Below are 17,116 nucleotides of genomic sequence, written 5' to 3'. Positions count from 1 at the left end.
TTCAGGCCAGACTATATGTTTGAAACAGAATGAAAGGCAATAAGATGAGCCAAGGATTTTGACTGCCCAAACCACATTAAACAAGAGGTACGATAACAAGGCTTGACATTCATCTGAACTAAATTTGTCTCCGTCTCCTCTTGCCGAGAAGAGTGGCGGCCCTGAGCCAAAGGTTGGGTCATTTAAAGATTTTTAAAGAGTGGAGCTGCTGCTCGACGTCCCAGACCACCACAAGCTGCCATGAAATTGAATGGAAGGGGTCAGGCAGCATTTGAAACTTCACAGTATAATGAGTGATGCCTTCAGTCCACAGGCATGGCGACCTGAGCCTTGATTTGGAGCGATGGATTAGAGATTAGGGGGCGAGGGAACTGGAGGCACCCGGAGGGAGGTGTGACCGGTGCTCGTAGTCAATCAGGAAACTAATGGAGGCGAGCCAAAACAGATGCCGACTCCCTCCTTAGTCAATAGTGTTTCTCTCAGGGGCAGAAAAATAGAAAATGGACAGAAGATGGAAAATAAAGAATGCATTTTAGGGGGTGGGGGGGTGGGGGGGGTTCCTTCGTCTACCCAACAAGCACACATTGTTGATGGGGTTCAGTTTGTGATGACCTCTGAGGCAAATGGGCTGTTTATTGATAGGACCAACAGAGCCCCCGAGGTAGCTAGGTGAGGGGAATTGCATGTCAAGGCTTATTTGGGAGATACAGACAGTGAGCCGTCTCCTGTGACTCTGCAGAAATTTCTCCATCTTGAGATTTCGCAAGGCATGCTGAGTCGCAGACAGGTTTATTACCTCTTGCAGGGCTCAGCAGGACCTGAAGCAGCAACGAGGGGGGAGGAGTGGGTGGGGGTGGGTGGGAACTCTGTTGCGCGCTGATGCTTAAAATGGTTCACAGTGTTTCTGCACTGTAATACTTTTACCCAAAAGGGAACAAAAATTGGATCACTGAATACTTCATCAAACACATGATTCACCATTCTTTTAGAGCAGAAAAAAAACAACCCAGCATGCAGTTTGGTCTGAATTAGGACAGTCTCTTCAAAAGCTTTCCCAAACTCTCCACAACATTACACTCGACACACATCCAGATCATTTTATGCTCGTACCCAAAAGCTACAACTTCTGCTTTTTGTTCCCTGGTCTTGGAAATTGGAGCTGAAATTCATTACTTCGAAATCTATCTGCCCTTTTCTTTCAAAATCAATGCGGCAGCATAAAGAGCCTATATATTTCATTTAGCCTTCAGGAATGAACAACTTCTTGAATGGATAGTTTCTGCAGTGGTCCAATTTCGCATTTCCTTTTTCCAAGCAGACTTCCAGCTCGCAAGAAAATGCCACAACTGAATCATTCTCACCGCTGCACAAAGGCACTTAAAATTATCCCCCTGAATGGAGACAGAGCAGTGTAAGTGCAAAGTCATGTTACCATGATGAGGTAACTAAAGCTTGAAGCCATTGTAGCCTTAACCAGCCTCCACTTCCTTTCTGCCAACATGGACGCTGCGTTGCAACGCGGTGACAGAGTGAAAACAACCACACAGGAAAACCCATTATTCGGAGTTATGGGGCTTTGCAGAAGGATTGGACAAAGTGAAGGTCTGAACTGGAGAAAAGAAACATCAGGCTGCTCGTTAATCTTGCTTCACATCATTCACATGACCTCAATTTGAAGTGGTGCATGACTGGAGACAGGAAACCATCAGGAAATGTCCCTCAATACCATGGACCGTCGATAGTCATAGCACCATTATAGACTTGAGTTAGACGGTTTCACTGGAGGACATGTTGGGTCTCAGTGGCCGTCAGCCACAGCTCTGATACATCAATAAGCAGAATAAACACAAAAAAACCCCTCTTCTTTCATCTGAAATGGTACTTTTTTTTTACTTATATAGATTATCTATGAAAGAATACAACAAAAAAAGATACTTGGCTATGTTTGAGTATGTTCACTGTCTGACTATATTTTAGTTCCATGAGGACGACCGAAGTCCAAGAATGAACCGACGTTCACGAAATGTACACAGATTGATTCTGACAGCTCCTAAACATTCCGAATTGTAAAGATATGAAGACGTATCCACGCAACACTAAATCTCAACTTGTTGTGAACGATTAGAAAAAAAAGATGTTTAAATTAAAATGACTGAAACAAGCATCTCAGGACAGGGTGCATGACTGGAAATCAAAGTCTGAGAAAACACTTCTCTTTTTGATGGATGAGCCACCAGCACATACTGGTTTGGGTATACATGAGATATATGGGTTCTGTTCTAATTTGAGTCCCAATTTATGGCTCTTTTTAGCCCAACATATGGGTCCGCAGCAGACAATCTGGACGGACGGGAAGCAACCACTAATGAGTTTTCTTTGTCCTGTATGAGTTTCGTCCATCTGCACAGCCAGATGTGTGGGAGGTGCACCTCTCATAAAATAGGTAACAGGACACCGTGATGACCGGTACTTGGTTATGTGCAACCATATGCCAACATGGATCAGCAGCAGAACTTGCTGTTTTATTGATATGCCGCGATACTTCATGATTATACGTCACCCCAGGACGGTGGTCGAGCTGAAAGCACCTTTTTTATTCCTACTTTGAGATAGTGGTCAAACTAACTAATAGACATGACAGTATATTAATTATTATCTCCACCGAGCACATAAAACATACAAGGCTCTGCACAAACTTTGGGGGCCTTTTTAAGATTCTTATCCACCTGTACTACAATAAGCACAATAGAAACAGACGATGACCCCAAACAAACATCCAAAGTCATGAAGAACTATTTTTAGTGAGAAAGAAAACACGGAGTACTGCGACAGATGGTCCAACCCCCACCGAGTCCTGATCTCAGTGTCATCCTGTTAATGTGGGATTACATGAACAGAAAGAAGAAAGTGAGCCGATCTGAGTCAACAGGAGGGCGACACTAAACACAGAAATCTAATTATTCAACCCAAAAACTGATTATAACCCCCTTGAACTGGCCTGACGGCCACAACACTTGCAATGGCTTTGAATTTGTTGTCTTACCATTTGATAAAAAGTGAAATCAAATTTTGAGAAGTGAGCAAAGCGATTTTCAGTACCTGCTGTGAACATCATAAAATGTTAAAGGAAATATTGCTTTGCTGTTATTTGATACATGCATAGTTTTGTTTTTTCTCCCAAAATGGGATAAAACTATGTTATGATTTACCACTTGAAAGTTGATTTTTTGCTCATAATTATAATCCATGGGGTTAATTCATCATAAACCGTGTCAACAGAACTAAAAGTTGAGTCATTAGCTGCAGGACATCAGTCCAGTAATTTTCCACAGTGCCACCCAATTTTATCTTGAGTGTAAGACCACTCAGGAGCCACAAACAGGTCCTGTCACCTTCACTTTTTTCCCCTCACTGCATCCTTGAGGATATGTCGAGATGAAGTCAAGGAGGAACCGTTTTGAACGCGTGACCAATGTCTGCTAATGTGTGTTTGGATGTGCATGCAAGTGTGAGAGTGGGACAGCTGTCACCCATCAAATTCATTTAATGAGAAGGCTCTGAGGGCTTGCAGACATTAGCTGAGAGCCAATTATTCAACTGGTGACCATGCAGATAAGTCCTGGACTAAAGAAGAGCCTTATGAAGTACGTGTGGACGTGAATCTCCTGGTATGTGTGACAGGAACAGAAACATGCATGTGGGCAGGGTGCCATTTTGACATCTGTCAGGTGTGAGTGTGTGTGTGTGTGTGTGTGTGTGTGTGTGCGTGTCCATGACTATGCACAATGGAAGCACAGCAACCCTCAGAGTCACCTTGCAGCAAAGCCATGTGACGAATACACACTGAAAAGTGTCATCCTTGCTTTAATTATTATACCAGCATGCCCTTATGTCCAACTGTGATGACGATTTTGTGTGTGTGTGTGTGTGTGTGTGTGCCTGTGTGTGTCCAGTGAGCACCGTCAGCACCATCTTCCCACTCCAGTCACTGTTTGCATTTGTATGCAGGGTTTCAAGGCTGTCGTTACACAGAGATGAAAACCACGGCTGGCTGGATGACTTAGCAAGCTGTCAGTGTGCTTCTCATCCGACAGCAAACAACAGCTCAGCATCCCTGAAGAGACGCAAGTCATGGACACTCGACTTGTGCTCCAATTGTTTATCAAAAACAATCTATTTATAGCAGCCAAAAATGCTTATGCTGATATGGCTGAGATAATTGAGTGGGGGGCGGGGCAACACAGTATCCTGATTGTTTTTAGCCATCTGCTGTTTTAGAATTGCCAATATGTCTCCAGGAACAAACTGTTTTTTACTCAAATCACACAATAGGGAATCAAGTATTGAGCATGGAGTTATGCTAATCCATTAATTCCTGGAGAAACACACATTCTCTCGTTCTGGAGTTGAACGTAGAGGAAAACCTGTAGACAATGAAATGCTGAACAGCTGAAAGACGATAAATCTTTAGACAGAAACATTTTTCATTTGGTCAACAAGGCCACATAAAGGTTGTGGATGGGTCACTATATCTATTGGTACAACATGGAATATGCAAATCAGATTCAATTGGGGTCCAGGATATGACCCTAAATTCTATTTTGCATGTTCTCCCTGAGCTCTTAGCTTGGCCATTTATTGTGGCCAGCCTAAGAAACACCTGTGCAATAATCCTTCTATCTAATCGGCATCTTGATCTACCACACCTGTGAGGTGTTGCATTTCTATTTTTGTTCGATGTAATTTCAGCCACTCGTATCTGAAATCTCGTCGTTTTCAGTCCTGACCCAAAGCTCATGATTATAGGTGAAGGTTTAACCTTCACGCTTACTGAATTCAAAATGCTTGGATCTGAAATTCCCCAATAGCGCTTATTATTGCACTTGCTAAATTGTTCCTTGCGTTGCCGTTTTTGGACAATTGGACCGCCAGTTGCTGATGTCTGGTATTGTTGGAACCGAACCAAGGTCACATATGCTGCTGTAAAAGAAAAAAGGCCCTCTGGGTTTTTAAAGTTGGATTCCATAGACTGTGATACAAATCAACTTACAACGTTAGAGTAGAACCAGCAGGGCAGATGAAATATGCTTGTTCTTCTAATCTTAGTGAAACTAATGATCATTAAAAAAAAATGCATGAAAAGAGGTCACTAGTCCAAATCATTCCTTTGGGATGTAGAAGCTGCATAATGCTCCATAATGAAACCCAGTTGTCCAGAGTATTGATTGAACAAACCGAGTCATTTCAGGAAGGAGGAAAAGATTAGATAAAGAAGACGACAAAATGTTAAAGCCGCATTTCTTCTGTGGTTTTCATTGACATAGCAACGGTCCTCGTTCATTGATCCCATAGAACAAGCAAGGAATAAGGCAGGAACAGATGGAGATCGACAAGCGGATGCATGTTGCAAATCTAACACGACTTCAGTGAAACAGGTACTCCATATTTAGTAGCCCTTGCTTTGACGAACTAAATATTACCAACACAATTCAAATCTACGATTGGCGGGCTACACAGTGAATTATATTACACCTCAAGCGAGACTCCTGAGGAATATCTCAGACGGGGTGAGTCATGCTTATGCAAACAAACACACAATCTGTCTGAGTCTTCCTAAAAGCACAAACAGAATTGTTTAATTATTAGAGAACAACCAAAAACTCTCCAGCTTTCATGCGCATATGTGCTCTGACAACAACACAGTATGCTCAGACAAGCACGCAAACACATTCTGCATATGTGACGAAATCATAATAATAGTTGTAAAAGCAGAGCCAGAATGGGAAAAATGTTTAATAATACACCTTTTCTGGACACTAAGTGCATCACTAACCAGTTATTGATTTCAGTAATTACAATGATGACACACGAAACGTACCAAACTGAACTGTAGATGTGAATATGCTTCGTATCGACATTTTGCTTCTAACTTTTGGTGTTATCAAGAGGTTTCTGAAACAAGCTGCTGCGAGACATTTCTTGGGTGTGTTTATTACAAAATCTTTTTTTTTTTGGTTTTGTTTTACCACTTGATATAATGTATAGCTCAAGAAATTATGAAATTAAATTGGCAGACTTTTCTGGCTGCTTCAGTGATTGTTCCCTGGCTCTGGAGAAGTAATTGACGGGATGCGAATGACCGGAGATTTCTCTTCTGGAAGTCAAATTGTGTTAAATATTTCTCATCTGTGGAATGAGGGCACTGACCTTTGACTCCATTTTGTGACCTAAATCACTTAAATTCTCATTGAGATTGTGTTTTAGTTTTGTTGTCTTAATGATCCTATTATTTATTCATGTTAATGCTTTAAAATGTACCAGTGTGCACTGCTCTCTTTGTTGTTAAGAGATTTACTGCACAATGTATTGCATTGCATCAAGATATTAATGTTAAATTGAACAAAAACTACCTTTCTGAACTGATTTGAGTTCAGGGTTGTGCTTTGGGGCCTCACTGTGCATATTTTACATGTTCTCCCCATGCATGTGATGCCCTAATCTGCTTGTAGGTGTGAATGTCTGTTTCTCTGTGCTTTTCATGTGATGTCCAGGGTTTACTCTGCATTCACCCATTGTTCAGCCGACATTGGCTCCAGCCACTCGGTGGCTAGTTAGTGAGTTTGATGGCGAAGGCCACCCATTGAGCATCAAGCATTGAGAATAAAATTAGAGCCGCAGCAGCAGCAGCAGCAGCCCTGTCAGAGGCTGGGTTGTATTTCATCCACTTCAGTCCATCAGTGTTCACTGAGGGCTGACGTGGGACAGGAGTGTCTGGGAAAACTCAACACTTGAGCATCTTGAGCGCCCATCTGTCAAATTTGTTGTTATTTGTGCACCCCAATTTGAAAACCTTTTGCTGGCATGTGCCTGGGGCTACAAAGTGGAAAACGCTGCCAAATGCGCTCACGCTTTAAGTCAAGACTGCAACTGACAACTATGAGAAGTGCTGCTCCCCGACTGTCAAATAGATAACCATGTCACGACTTGCGGGATATTTGGGATTCAGCGTCTGGCCTTTCCTTCTGTCGCCATCATCCACTCCTGGTTCATCTCAGGAGATTCACTGTACGAGAAGGATTTGCAGCTTTAACCTTGATCAAGTCACTTTATAGGGGATCAGTCCCAGGCTAATGCTCAGTGAACGCTAATGTTTGCTTATTAGTGCCTGATCTTGAACACAAATTGTAATCCTAATGCTTCATTAGTGGAAGCAACTGCTTACAGAGGAGATGTAAATGTGTTATGAAAGTCATGCATTGCACCAGCATGCCTGACTTCCAAATTTTCTAAAACATGTAAAACCAATACAAAAACAAATATGGAAAATGAACACTGAATGGTTTTAAACAGCCATTTAGAGAGTCAGGTCTTCATACTTTGCCCTTAAGCAACCCTAATGTGTCCCATTAATTACTAAAGTCCTCTAATGACATGCTAACATGCAAGAGAAAATGTCTCAATGGATTAAAAAATGTAATTAATCCCACTAAAGTGAAACTGCTCAAAATTGATTCAGTTTGAAATTGGTACTCCCTGTAGTCTTGCATGGGGGACGTTAAGTACAGCTGCACAGGCTGCAACTCAGTATGGTTTATGTTTAATTCTATAATAATATATAAAAATCAACTGAGATTTCTCAGAACAAGTAGAAACTATTATTGTGGTACACACAAAGCATTCACTACCTGCACATTGCATGTGATATAGAATTGAATGCACAGTGGACTGCCGATATCAAACTGCATCTACTTAGAAAGCAAACATCTACAATTATAATTTCTTAGCTAATCAATTATTTGGTGTTGTAATTGTTAAACATAAATGTTAAACAAAAAGACAAGATTATAACATGAATAATTGACAAACAATCTTTCAAATTATTTTCAAGATGTTGGCGACATAATACAATGGAAACCCCTTTTAATCATTGACCCCGATTGCATTTTTAAATTGAACGAGATGGATCGCGTATAACACAGCCTGAGAATCTGAGGTGTTATTTACTTTTCAGTCCAAGTGTAGGACTGCCCGCCCAAACATGTTTTTCCAATTTAAAGACAGCTGTGAGTGTGTATGTGTGCCGTATCGCCAGTCCAGACAAATCACAGGATTTCAATCTCATGCTGCGGCACCTCCCAAGGGTTAGATGTGTGTGTGCTGTTACAGTGGCTGTTGTCACTGTATACAATCACTTGTATATATCACTTGTATTGTGCACAGTTTTTATGTATAGCTTTATATTTCTATTGCTTAAGTTTATTATAGTTTTTATATATATTTTTTATAGTTTTACAATTATGTGGCGTTCAGTGTGGGCATATATATATATATATATATATATATATATATATATCTCGACAGATCATGCCCCCCAACTGACATCGTAATTTGAAGCAATGCTTATAAATAAAATAAATACATATTTATTTACCAGTGCTTATAACATAAATCTTAATATTCCTCCAGTTAATAAGAAAGGAAAACATTTTATCATATGAACTATACAATGATCTTAAGAAATTGTATTTGAAATTTTAATGACCTAAAAGTGACAAAAATAAAGATTAACACAATAAAAGGCTTAAATTATCTCTGTTTTGAATATAGAACATGTGAAGAAAAAAAAAAAAAAGCTTTCCACTATATTAAATAATTTGAGATGGACCTGTACATACATAGCTAACTAATTAAAATAGTGGACATTATGTGTAGTCATGGTGTGTGGAGCTCATGAGCTAAAATGAACCATGGATCTGTCCATGGTGCTGAACACCGCCGCGTCTTCTGACCTTGGCTGATAGCTCGCTGATGGAAGACACGGCTTCAAACATAAGGACATCATGTGAGCGTCACAATGGAGCCGCCCAGACCTGCCTCTCTCTGTGTGTGTGTGTGTGTGTGTGTGTGTGTGTGTGTGTGTGTGTGTGTGTGTGTGTGTGTGTGTGTGTTAACTGGGTCTGCTAACCTTGTAAGTTTCATGTCTCGGTGCATGTGTGTGTCCATGCCCCAACCTGCCACGGCTCACTACCCAGCCCTCCATCACAGGAACGAGACGACACACTGTGAATCACCAAGCAGGGCCATTACTCACGACTCCTGCCCCCTTTCTAAATAACTTCATAAATATTCCATAGGCCGGCTCAAACAGGGGAGTCGGAAAAGTCATGGCACGGCGCCTCACAGACGCAGATTCCATTAAGTCCTGTGTTCCAGCAGAAAACATGGTGGGACAATTAATCTTTTAGGATCTGTCATGGGGTGTAGGGAGTTGCGGGAAAGACGAGAAAAAAAGGTGTGAATTAATTGAAGATGGTGGGTGAGAGCGAGAGAGAGAGAGCGAGAGAGAGAGAGAATGCATGGTGGTATAAATTATATAGGCAGCATTGACAGCTGGTTGAATGGCACAAGCTTGACTCCTTCCTCCGGGCCAGATCTTCATTGAAATATCTCAACAAAAACAATATTATTTTTTGGGGGGAAAATGTCAAAATATCTCAACATCATGAAGGTGTTAAAATGAAAAGCAAAATGGTAGAAAATTCCCTGACCTGAAAGAGCACCGATACAATTGTTAGGATAGATGTTTGAGTGGTATTCCTGTATTTTTTTAATTTCTTTTAATTTTACAATCTCAGATGATATTTACTTGTGTGCGAGTGTTATTTTAGTCAAATCCGTTGGTTGGATAAAGATAGAGGCAGACCGTGAAAGCATAAGAACGGATTACAATTCTAAGAGGGACAGATGTTCTTCAGACCCACAGAGAGTAGGAAAAGAGTATGCCCGAAAGCAGGAACGAAAAGTGAGGAAATTGAGGGAAAATTCAGCTAGAAATGTGGCTTAAAGAGGCAAGTCGGGGAAGAAAAGCAACTTCTGCAGGACTTGGCAAATCCAGAATCCCTGCGTGTTTTATCCTCGTGAGAAAACCAGACGAGAGTGTCTGAGAGCCTTCGCCATACTGGTATTTCACACAGCCCGAGGGTGCAAATGAGCCACAAAGACGTCACTGAAGTCACCATTAATCCACTGTCTCTTTCCCCTGCCATCATCCACATAACGGTGCAAGAAAGAAAGAAAATTAAATAATTTAAATAAAGAGCCCCCCCCCCCCATCCCCCCCCCCCCATACCAGAGTCTACAATTAGAGAAACTGGAAGACAACTATGACTTTTTAATAGTGTTAAAGAGTTCTCTCCTGCTTTAATGAGGTTTTGCATGCCCATCAGTAGCTTTTCATCGCTGTTTGTCGCGGCAATATCAAAATCCTAGCGGGTACAAGTACCTCAGTATTACGCCTGCTTCTTCATGCTTCTGCAGTGCAGAGACGGCGGGGCAGAAGATTATTCACAAGAACATATAAATCTATGCGAGTGTGTTTCAATGATGGATGCAGCGACTTGATCAGTTGCATTGAACAGAGAGAATGATACCTGTGATACCATGTGCCTCATGAGGCTGTTAAGTGTTAGGAAGACGTGTTGTTTCTATCCAATCACAACTAAAACTCAGTCAAATATGAGACTATAATAACCTTCATATTAGATCGTCTACATCTCCTTCTGTCATTCTAAAGTGAGGATCAATACAATGAGCCAAATTAGAAGAACGTAGCCTTACACTGGACAGGATCTACTGATATATGTGACGTCACAGTGGCCTCGACCTTTGTCCAATTGCACACATGACGTCGTTCCCTCTGGGCTTTTTTTGAGATATTCTATTAATGATGTTGGACACACCGGTTGGTCTCACCGACCTTTAGCCAACAAGTTTTAATCAGTTCATCTCAGAGTGATTAATATCACCCCAGAATCAAGTGTGTTCATTAGTTCCCCGTTTTATTTAAGCTACAGTTTGAAATTCTCACCCTTACAGAGCATTACACCGCCAAGTGCTTCTTTAAATAACTGAACTTAGTCAGCCTTATTCTTCCGATCGCTCTTGCAATAAACTAGATTTGCCATTGTTCTTGTGCCCAAACCCCCATGGTGGTTGAGTCTTTGAGGCAAGAGGACCTAAATTTATTTGAGTTCTTCATCTATTCTCTCAAGATCGACACATACTCGATAAAAACAGAGAGATCTGTTCTCTCGCACAGGGCTGTGACAAACAAATGACATCTTATTTGTCAGGGCATTGCTTTGGGTGAGAACTTTTCTTTCTCATCTGATGCCTGACAGCCGTTGTGTGATTGGTCAGAAGTTAATGGAAAAAGGCAATATGCCGCCTAAATTCACTCTTCTTTTTCCCCTCACCATCTCTTCCTTGGAGTGAAGCACTAAGTTTCTCATTAAATATGAAATGAACTGACCAGAACGTATGTGGACTCATTTAAAAGAAAGTTGAACACTCACCCGTTCAGGACTGTTTATTTAGAGATCTGCGTTTCATATTTTTTGGTATACAATCTGTTTCGCTTTCTTCTGCGTTGCCTCAACTTTACTCATGTACATACCACCCTTGACTGCTTTGTTTTGACTGTTGTGCACTTTGTTCCTCTTGCCTGTGAAAAGTGCTTTACAAATAAATATTTTCTCGTAAACTTGTGAGCCGAATGTAAGACCTTTTTAGAAGCAGTCTGTACAAACATTAATTGCAATTAAAAAAAACAACTATATCTACTCTAGGGTCTCTGTAGAACATTTTTCTCATAGATTGATGAATCATCCAGCAAAATGAAAGTCACAGACATCCTTGCCGGAGTACAACCCACCCCCCAAAAAACCAATGTACGTCTCAGAATTATTTAAGGAAATGCAACTTATTTAAAACCGAGTAACATCCTCATTAGTGTCGGGCATTTTATCGTTACTCCCCTGAAAGGTCCAACGAAAGATGACAGTGTGCGTGTAGAGCTAAGACTCGTCTCCTGGAAAATCACAGTCGACCTCCTACATGCCAACGACACGCAGAATGATTAATGACCAGCTATTACTCCTTTAGCACCTACCTGGCCCCGGTCACATTCCTCATACTTGTTCGTTCATGATTATGTGTTAATACACACAGGGTTAATAGGGACTGTATGAAACCACAATACAGAAGCAGATGTAGTGCGAGGACATCCTCCTACAATTCTCAGACTCCATGCAAATATTTACAAGCGCAGTGACAAAGATGGATGTGAAAATTAAGATTTAGGACACAGGCAGTACAAACATATCAGGAAGGTATCTTTCCTGCACTGTCCCAAATGATTACCTGCAGCATTTGTTTCACTCTCGTCCCTTTGCATGCATTTTTAATACCAGTGCACCCATGGTTGACCTACTTGGATATTTGGAGACCGAAACGTATTATATTTTAAAAGATGTACAAGCTGTTATTACCGCAGCAGCGTGCAATATGTCAGTCATATTAAATCCACAAGTTTTTCAGGTTATAGGTTCACCTTATCAATTCATTTTACAATTACACATATAAACACGTTATACTACATCCTAAATATTGATGGCAGGTCCAGTCTCGCCGGCAAAAAGCTTCAGTAAAGAGGACATTACACAGCCACCGGGGATGGAAGAGCTCAGAACTGTGAGTCAAGGTCACTGCTATAATTCAGCTCCACCATTCAATCCTACGGGGATATTTCAGTGCCATAACGTAACAGCAATGTCAGCTTAATAGATAACAGAAAATAGTTTTTAACTGAACATTATCACACATTAAATTGGGGCAGGATTCGTTAGCCTGACTGCACATTGTGCATCCATTTATCCGTATAAGCTTTGTAGCTGATTGCTTTGCTCCACTGAAGCTTTTTATTTGAACATGCACATTTTTCAACTAACAAAAACCTCCATCCATGATGATGGCCTCGCATTTATATGGATTTAACATTACAGCACGAGGCTTTAAGAAAAAGCTGTTGAAGCCTTAAAGATAAAGATGTTTCCAGATTTAAAGACAAGTCAGCTTAATCTGCATTTCCATATGAATTGGTTCAAAGCAATATTTGTAAAAGAGATAAATTAGGAACATTTTCAGTTTTCTGAGAAAGAAGAAGGTCGTGGAGCGAAGTGATGATGTACAAGACCTGTCCCCTGACCTGGATTAAAAACCTGGACTGTCCCATACAGTCTTTCCAAATGAGGACATGTCTGTCATTTCATAAATATTCAAGATCAGCTAATGCAGCCGGCATTTTCACAGTTAAATTTCCTATTCAGAGCTGGATGAGGCAGGAAGGTGCAGACGTTTTTGCATTAAAGCAGAGTCTGGGAGAGATAAGAGTGTGTTTACAAAAAGGACAGTAAAAAATTACAATATGGCTCGAAATGTTTAAAAGATAGTATTCCCACACCTCCTTATCTTGTATTAAAACCCAGCTTGGCACATTTATCAGCAACGTCGAGGACTGATGACAAAAATGTAGATGAAGCCTCTTTTTTAAAGGCAGAAACGTCTATTTTGAGTTGAAAACCCCTGCAAGGCAGCCAAGTCTAGATTCACAGGAAAAAAAAGAACATGGACAGAGGAAAAGGGCACATCGCTTTTTAAACTGGGCTAAAACTGCCTTCAGCCTCCCTCTAGGGAGCAGCGGGAGTCGGTCTGGAGCACAAGTGAGACCAACTCGCCCATTTAAACAAGTAAAGACAAATGAAAAGGGCACATCAATTTGGAGTGGACGGAGGCAGAGCGCCTATTTCTCCGCACAGTTAGCCTCCCTGAGGTGGCATATTAGGCTGAAAGGGGCTCAGTGTGGCCAAGGTGCATCACTAAATAATGAACTCCCAGAAGCACAATTACACAGCATAATGGCCACTTTCATTCTAACAGGGGGGGGACTATGTGTCCTTGTGACGACTGCATGTGTGCATGTATGCATTTCTGTACACTACATTGTATGTCTCTTCTCTGTTGTTTCTGAAATAAGTGAAGGAATGAATGACAATGTGCCCAGCCTGAAAAGCTCTGTCGGTGTGTGTGTGTGTGTGTGTGTGTGTGTGTGTGTGTGTGTGTGTGTGTGTGTGTGTGTGTGTGTGTGTAGACTTACGAAGCTCGCCCACTTTCAAAATCTCACAGAGCATCTTGGTCAGCTCGATGCTGCTGCGACCAAAGGGACATTCGTGCTTGTCTTCTCGACTGCTGTTCTCCAGGACGATCTGGGAACAAAGGAAAGCATATTCTTGTTCAAATACTGGCCACTCCACCACCGTGGATCCAATTCAACATATTTGAAAAATGTTTTTTTTCTCCCCACATTTATAAAGATATGTTTTGATTAAAAAAAACAATCTAACTTTTTAGATTTAGATTAAATTTGAGAGCTAGAGATGGATCGATAGTGATAGATAGAGAGAAAGAGGTAGAGATAGATCGATAGTTACGGAGTAAATAAGTGGATGGATGGATGAATAAATACATTTTAGTGTGATTGTAAATGGCCTGTCTACAGTAGAAGCAACTACACACTTCCCCAAACAAGTAAGACCTTCTGTGGCTTCTGAACCATGAAACATTTTCTAATTAAATTGGGTATTTTTTCCCCCCAATGTATTGTAAATGCTACAAAGCTTAAACATCAAGATTCAAGCAGAAACAAACATACACATGAGGTATTTACTGATAGGCATCAGTGTAGTAACTGCTTGAGTACAATAAGAGAAGTTCCCTTTCGCCTCCGTGTGGATAAACTTCATGAGATTGCGTGTATTTTTTCCTGTATGTAAACTACAATTGTCACATCCTACCAGTAGAAAGACTCCAATTACTTTATATCAGAAGAACAGTCATTTGTGCCAACAGCAAAACAATGGCAAGTGTTTACTTCTTAGGTGTACAATAAATATATTGTTCTTAATTGAGCGTCACATCATTAACACTCCATGTCTGAAGCTGGTAGTCTGTAGTTGACCTTATCTGACCCATTACATCGGTCTCCTTTGAGGGCCCTAAAAAATAAATTAAATTCTACAGCAAAACATTCACTCTAATTATGCGGAGGGGAGCAGCTCACCATAAAGTCGGCCATCAAGGTTCCAATCATTTTAGCTGGTGACAGTTTAATTTGGGAAATTGAGGGCTGCGTTTTCTCCCCCTGGTCAACTGATAAGAGGCCGAGTTGGCATGACAGACGTCTCTTTTCTCACTTTCCAATGTAGAAACAGAGACCCTCACACTGATGTGATGGAGAAATAGGACCTCAGACACATACAGACTTGAAGATGTGCTGACTGTTGCACATGTGCAGCTTATCCAAACGCTACAGATCAAGTTCCATTACAGCAAAATCTAAGCAGTTCTACCATATTATATGAGTCTATTAACTGGGAGTTTCAGATAGTGCTCACACTTCAAACAGCAGCAGTAATTCCTCAATTATGCACATCAATTCAGTTGCTTCTGTTTGGTTTGTTTACAGCTGTTTGCATTCAGACTTCAAACTTTAATAGAACCACACCGGAGCTTGTTTGTAAGCACAGAGAGATTTACTTTTCAAGCAGACTTGGTTGATTTGTATGTGATCACACGCGGATTGTGCCATCGCAGCAATCGTGCCAGGGTTTGTTTTGACGGTCATGTAGAAAAGACTTGAATTGTATTTTGAATGCAAGAAAATCCTCTCTATTGTCTGAGTTGAGCAGCTTTATGAAATAGAATTTGGTAACGAGCCAGAGACTACAACTGAGCGACTGAGACTGGTGTAAAAAAGGCTCAATTGGAAGGCAGAGGTAACGAGGAGGAACATGGCTCCACTGAAATCTCTGTCGTATACGAGTATGTGTGTTAGTGTGTCTCCACTGGAACGTGTGCGTGCGTGCTCACCCTGATGTAGGCGTCCTGGTGATGTCTGGCAAAGTAGAGCATGTTATCCAGAGCCAGCATGCCTGGAGGAATCTGGGTGAAATCCACCGCTGGATTCACATGGTTCTGAGAGAGAGAAAAGGAGCAGGGGGAGACGTAAAGCTTAAACACATACGATAAAATGCTACAGAAAAGCTTATTTTTATTTTTTCTAAACTAAGTATAATCTGCAGATTGTGGTCTTTTATTCCAACACAAAGCGGCAGGTTGGCAATTACACACAGTGTAAGCTACTGCATGGGGACCTGCCATCGCCAGACATTTCCAGACGACTTTGCAATACTTGAACGTATCAGTGGGAGTGATGAGACCGAGAACCCGCGACAGAGATACTTGATCTCATTTGTCATTTGGTGTGAGCAGAACTATCTGCAGCTGTAAAAGAATTTTCCTCTGGGATGAATAAAGTATTTTCTATTCTATTCTAAACACTGTCCCGACTCTTAGTGGAGCCACTCAGGCTTCAAGAGCCTTTTCAGTGAAGCTACACATTGTTTATAAAGTGCGGTCCACTAACCTCAGCCCTATTCTGAATGTTAATGTTTATTTGGAACCGGTAAGCCATCCCGAGATTTGATAGGATATATGGTCTTGGTCACAAATTATTATGAATATTCCTTTTCAGACCTCACCGACTGCAAAGCTACAAAAAAGGTTATGATATCCACAAAGAAAAAACGATGTATAAGACATTGTTAGGTCTTCTATCTTCAAATAACAGATAAAATTCACCAGTTTTTGACCGATTTGTAACACAAGCTTCTTAGAAACACACAACTGTACTAGAAAAAACTGTCACATAGTGAAAGTTGCAGTTCTTTTGGGAAAATGGAAGGAATCAATCACTCAAATAACTTTTTGACAGTTTTACAGCCCTGACACCAAAATAAAGTCCAAGCTAGTCATAAGGTTAACAACCACTAGAAAAACTACTGAGAGCTGTGTGTGTGTGTGTGTGTGTGTGTGTGTGTGTGTGTGTGTGTGTGTGTGTGTGTGTGTGTGTGTGTGTGTGTGTGTGTGTGTGTGTGTGTGTGTGTGTGTGTGTGTGTGTGTGTGTGTGTGTGTGTGTGTGTGTGTGTGTGTGTGTGTGTGTGTGTGTGTGTTTGATCCATTTCAGGTTTAGACATGTTGAAAAATGGTGCTTCTTATTTCACCTTGAATCCTGAAAGTCTTAATCAAGAATATAGGAAATCTCTCAAAGTGTTTGTTTGTTCCTGCAGGACTTCATTACTCAGTGTTAGAACCTATTGTTTTGAGGACAGAATCCTAAATTTACACAATCTGTTGTCAGGTGAGCGCTCCTCTGGGTTCA

The 17,116-nt window shown here is 41.0% G+C and overlaps 1 protein-coding gene across 12 annotated transcripts in view; it reads right to left on the bottom strand.

Annotated features, from left to right (window-relative positions):
• elmo1 (engulfment and cell motility 1 (ced-12 homolog, C. elegans)) overlaps positions 1–17,116 on the bottom strand; it is a 104,120-nt gene that overhangs the window by 28,453 nt on the left and 58,551 nt on the right. For all 12 annotated transcript variants that reach the window (XM_080484731.1, XM_080484728.1, XM_080484725.1 and 9 more), the window contains 2 exons: positions 15,766–15,870; positions 13,994–14,102 (listed from right to left, as the gene is read on the bottom strand). In XM_080484731.1, the coding sequence (XP_080340857.1) occupies positions 13,994–14,102; positions 15,766–15,870 (214 nt within the window). The remainder of the gene's footprint in view (positions 1–13,993; positions 14,103–15,765; positions 15,871–17,116) is intronic.

The sequence above is a fragment of the Lipophrys pholis genome (genome assembly GCF_963383615.2).
Source record: "Lipophrys pholis genome assembly, chromosome: 17".
Classification (NCBI taxonomy): Eukaryota; Metazoa; Chordata; class Actinopteri; order Blenniiformes; family Blenniidae; genus Lipophrys; species Lipophrys pholis.
This window is presented reverse-complemented; position numbering and strand designations above follow the sequence as displayed.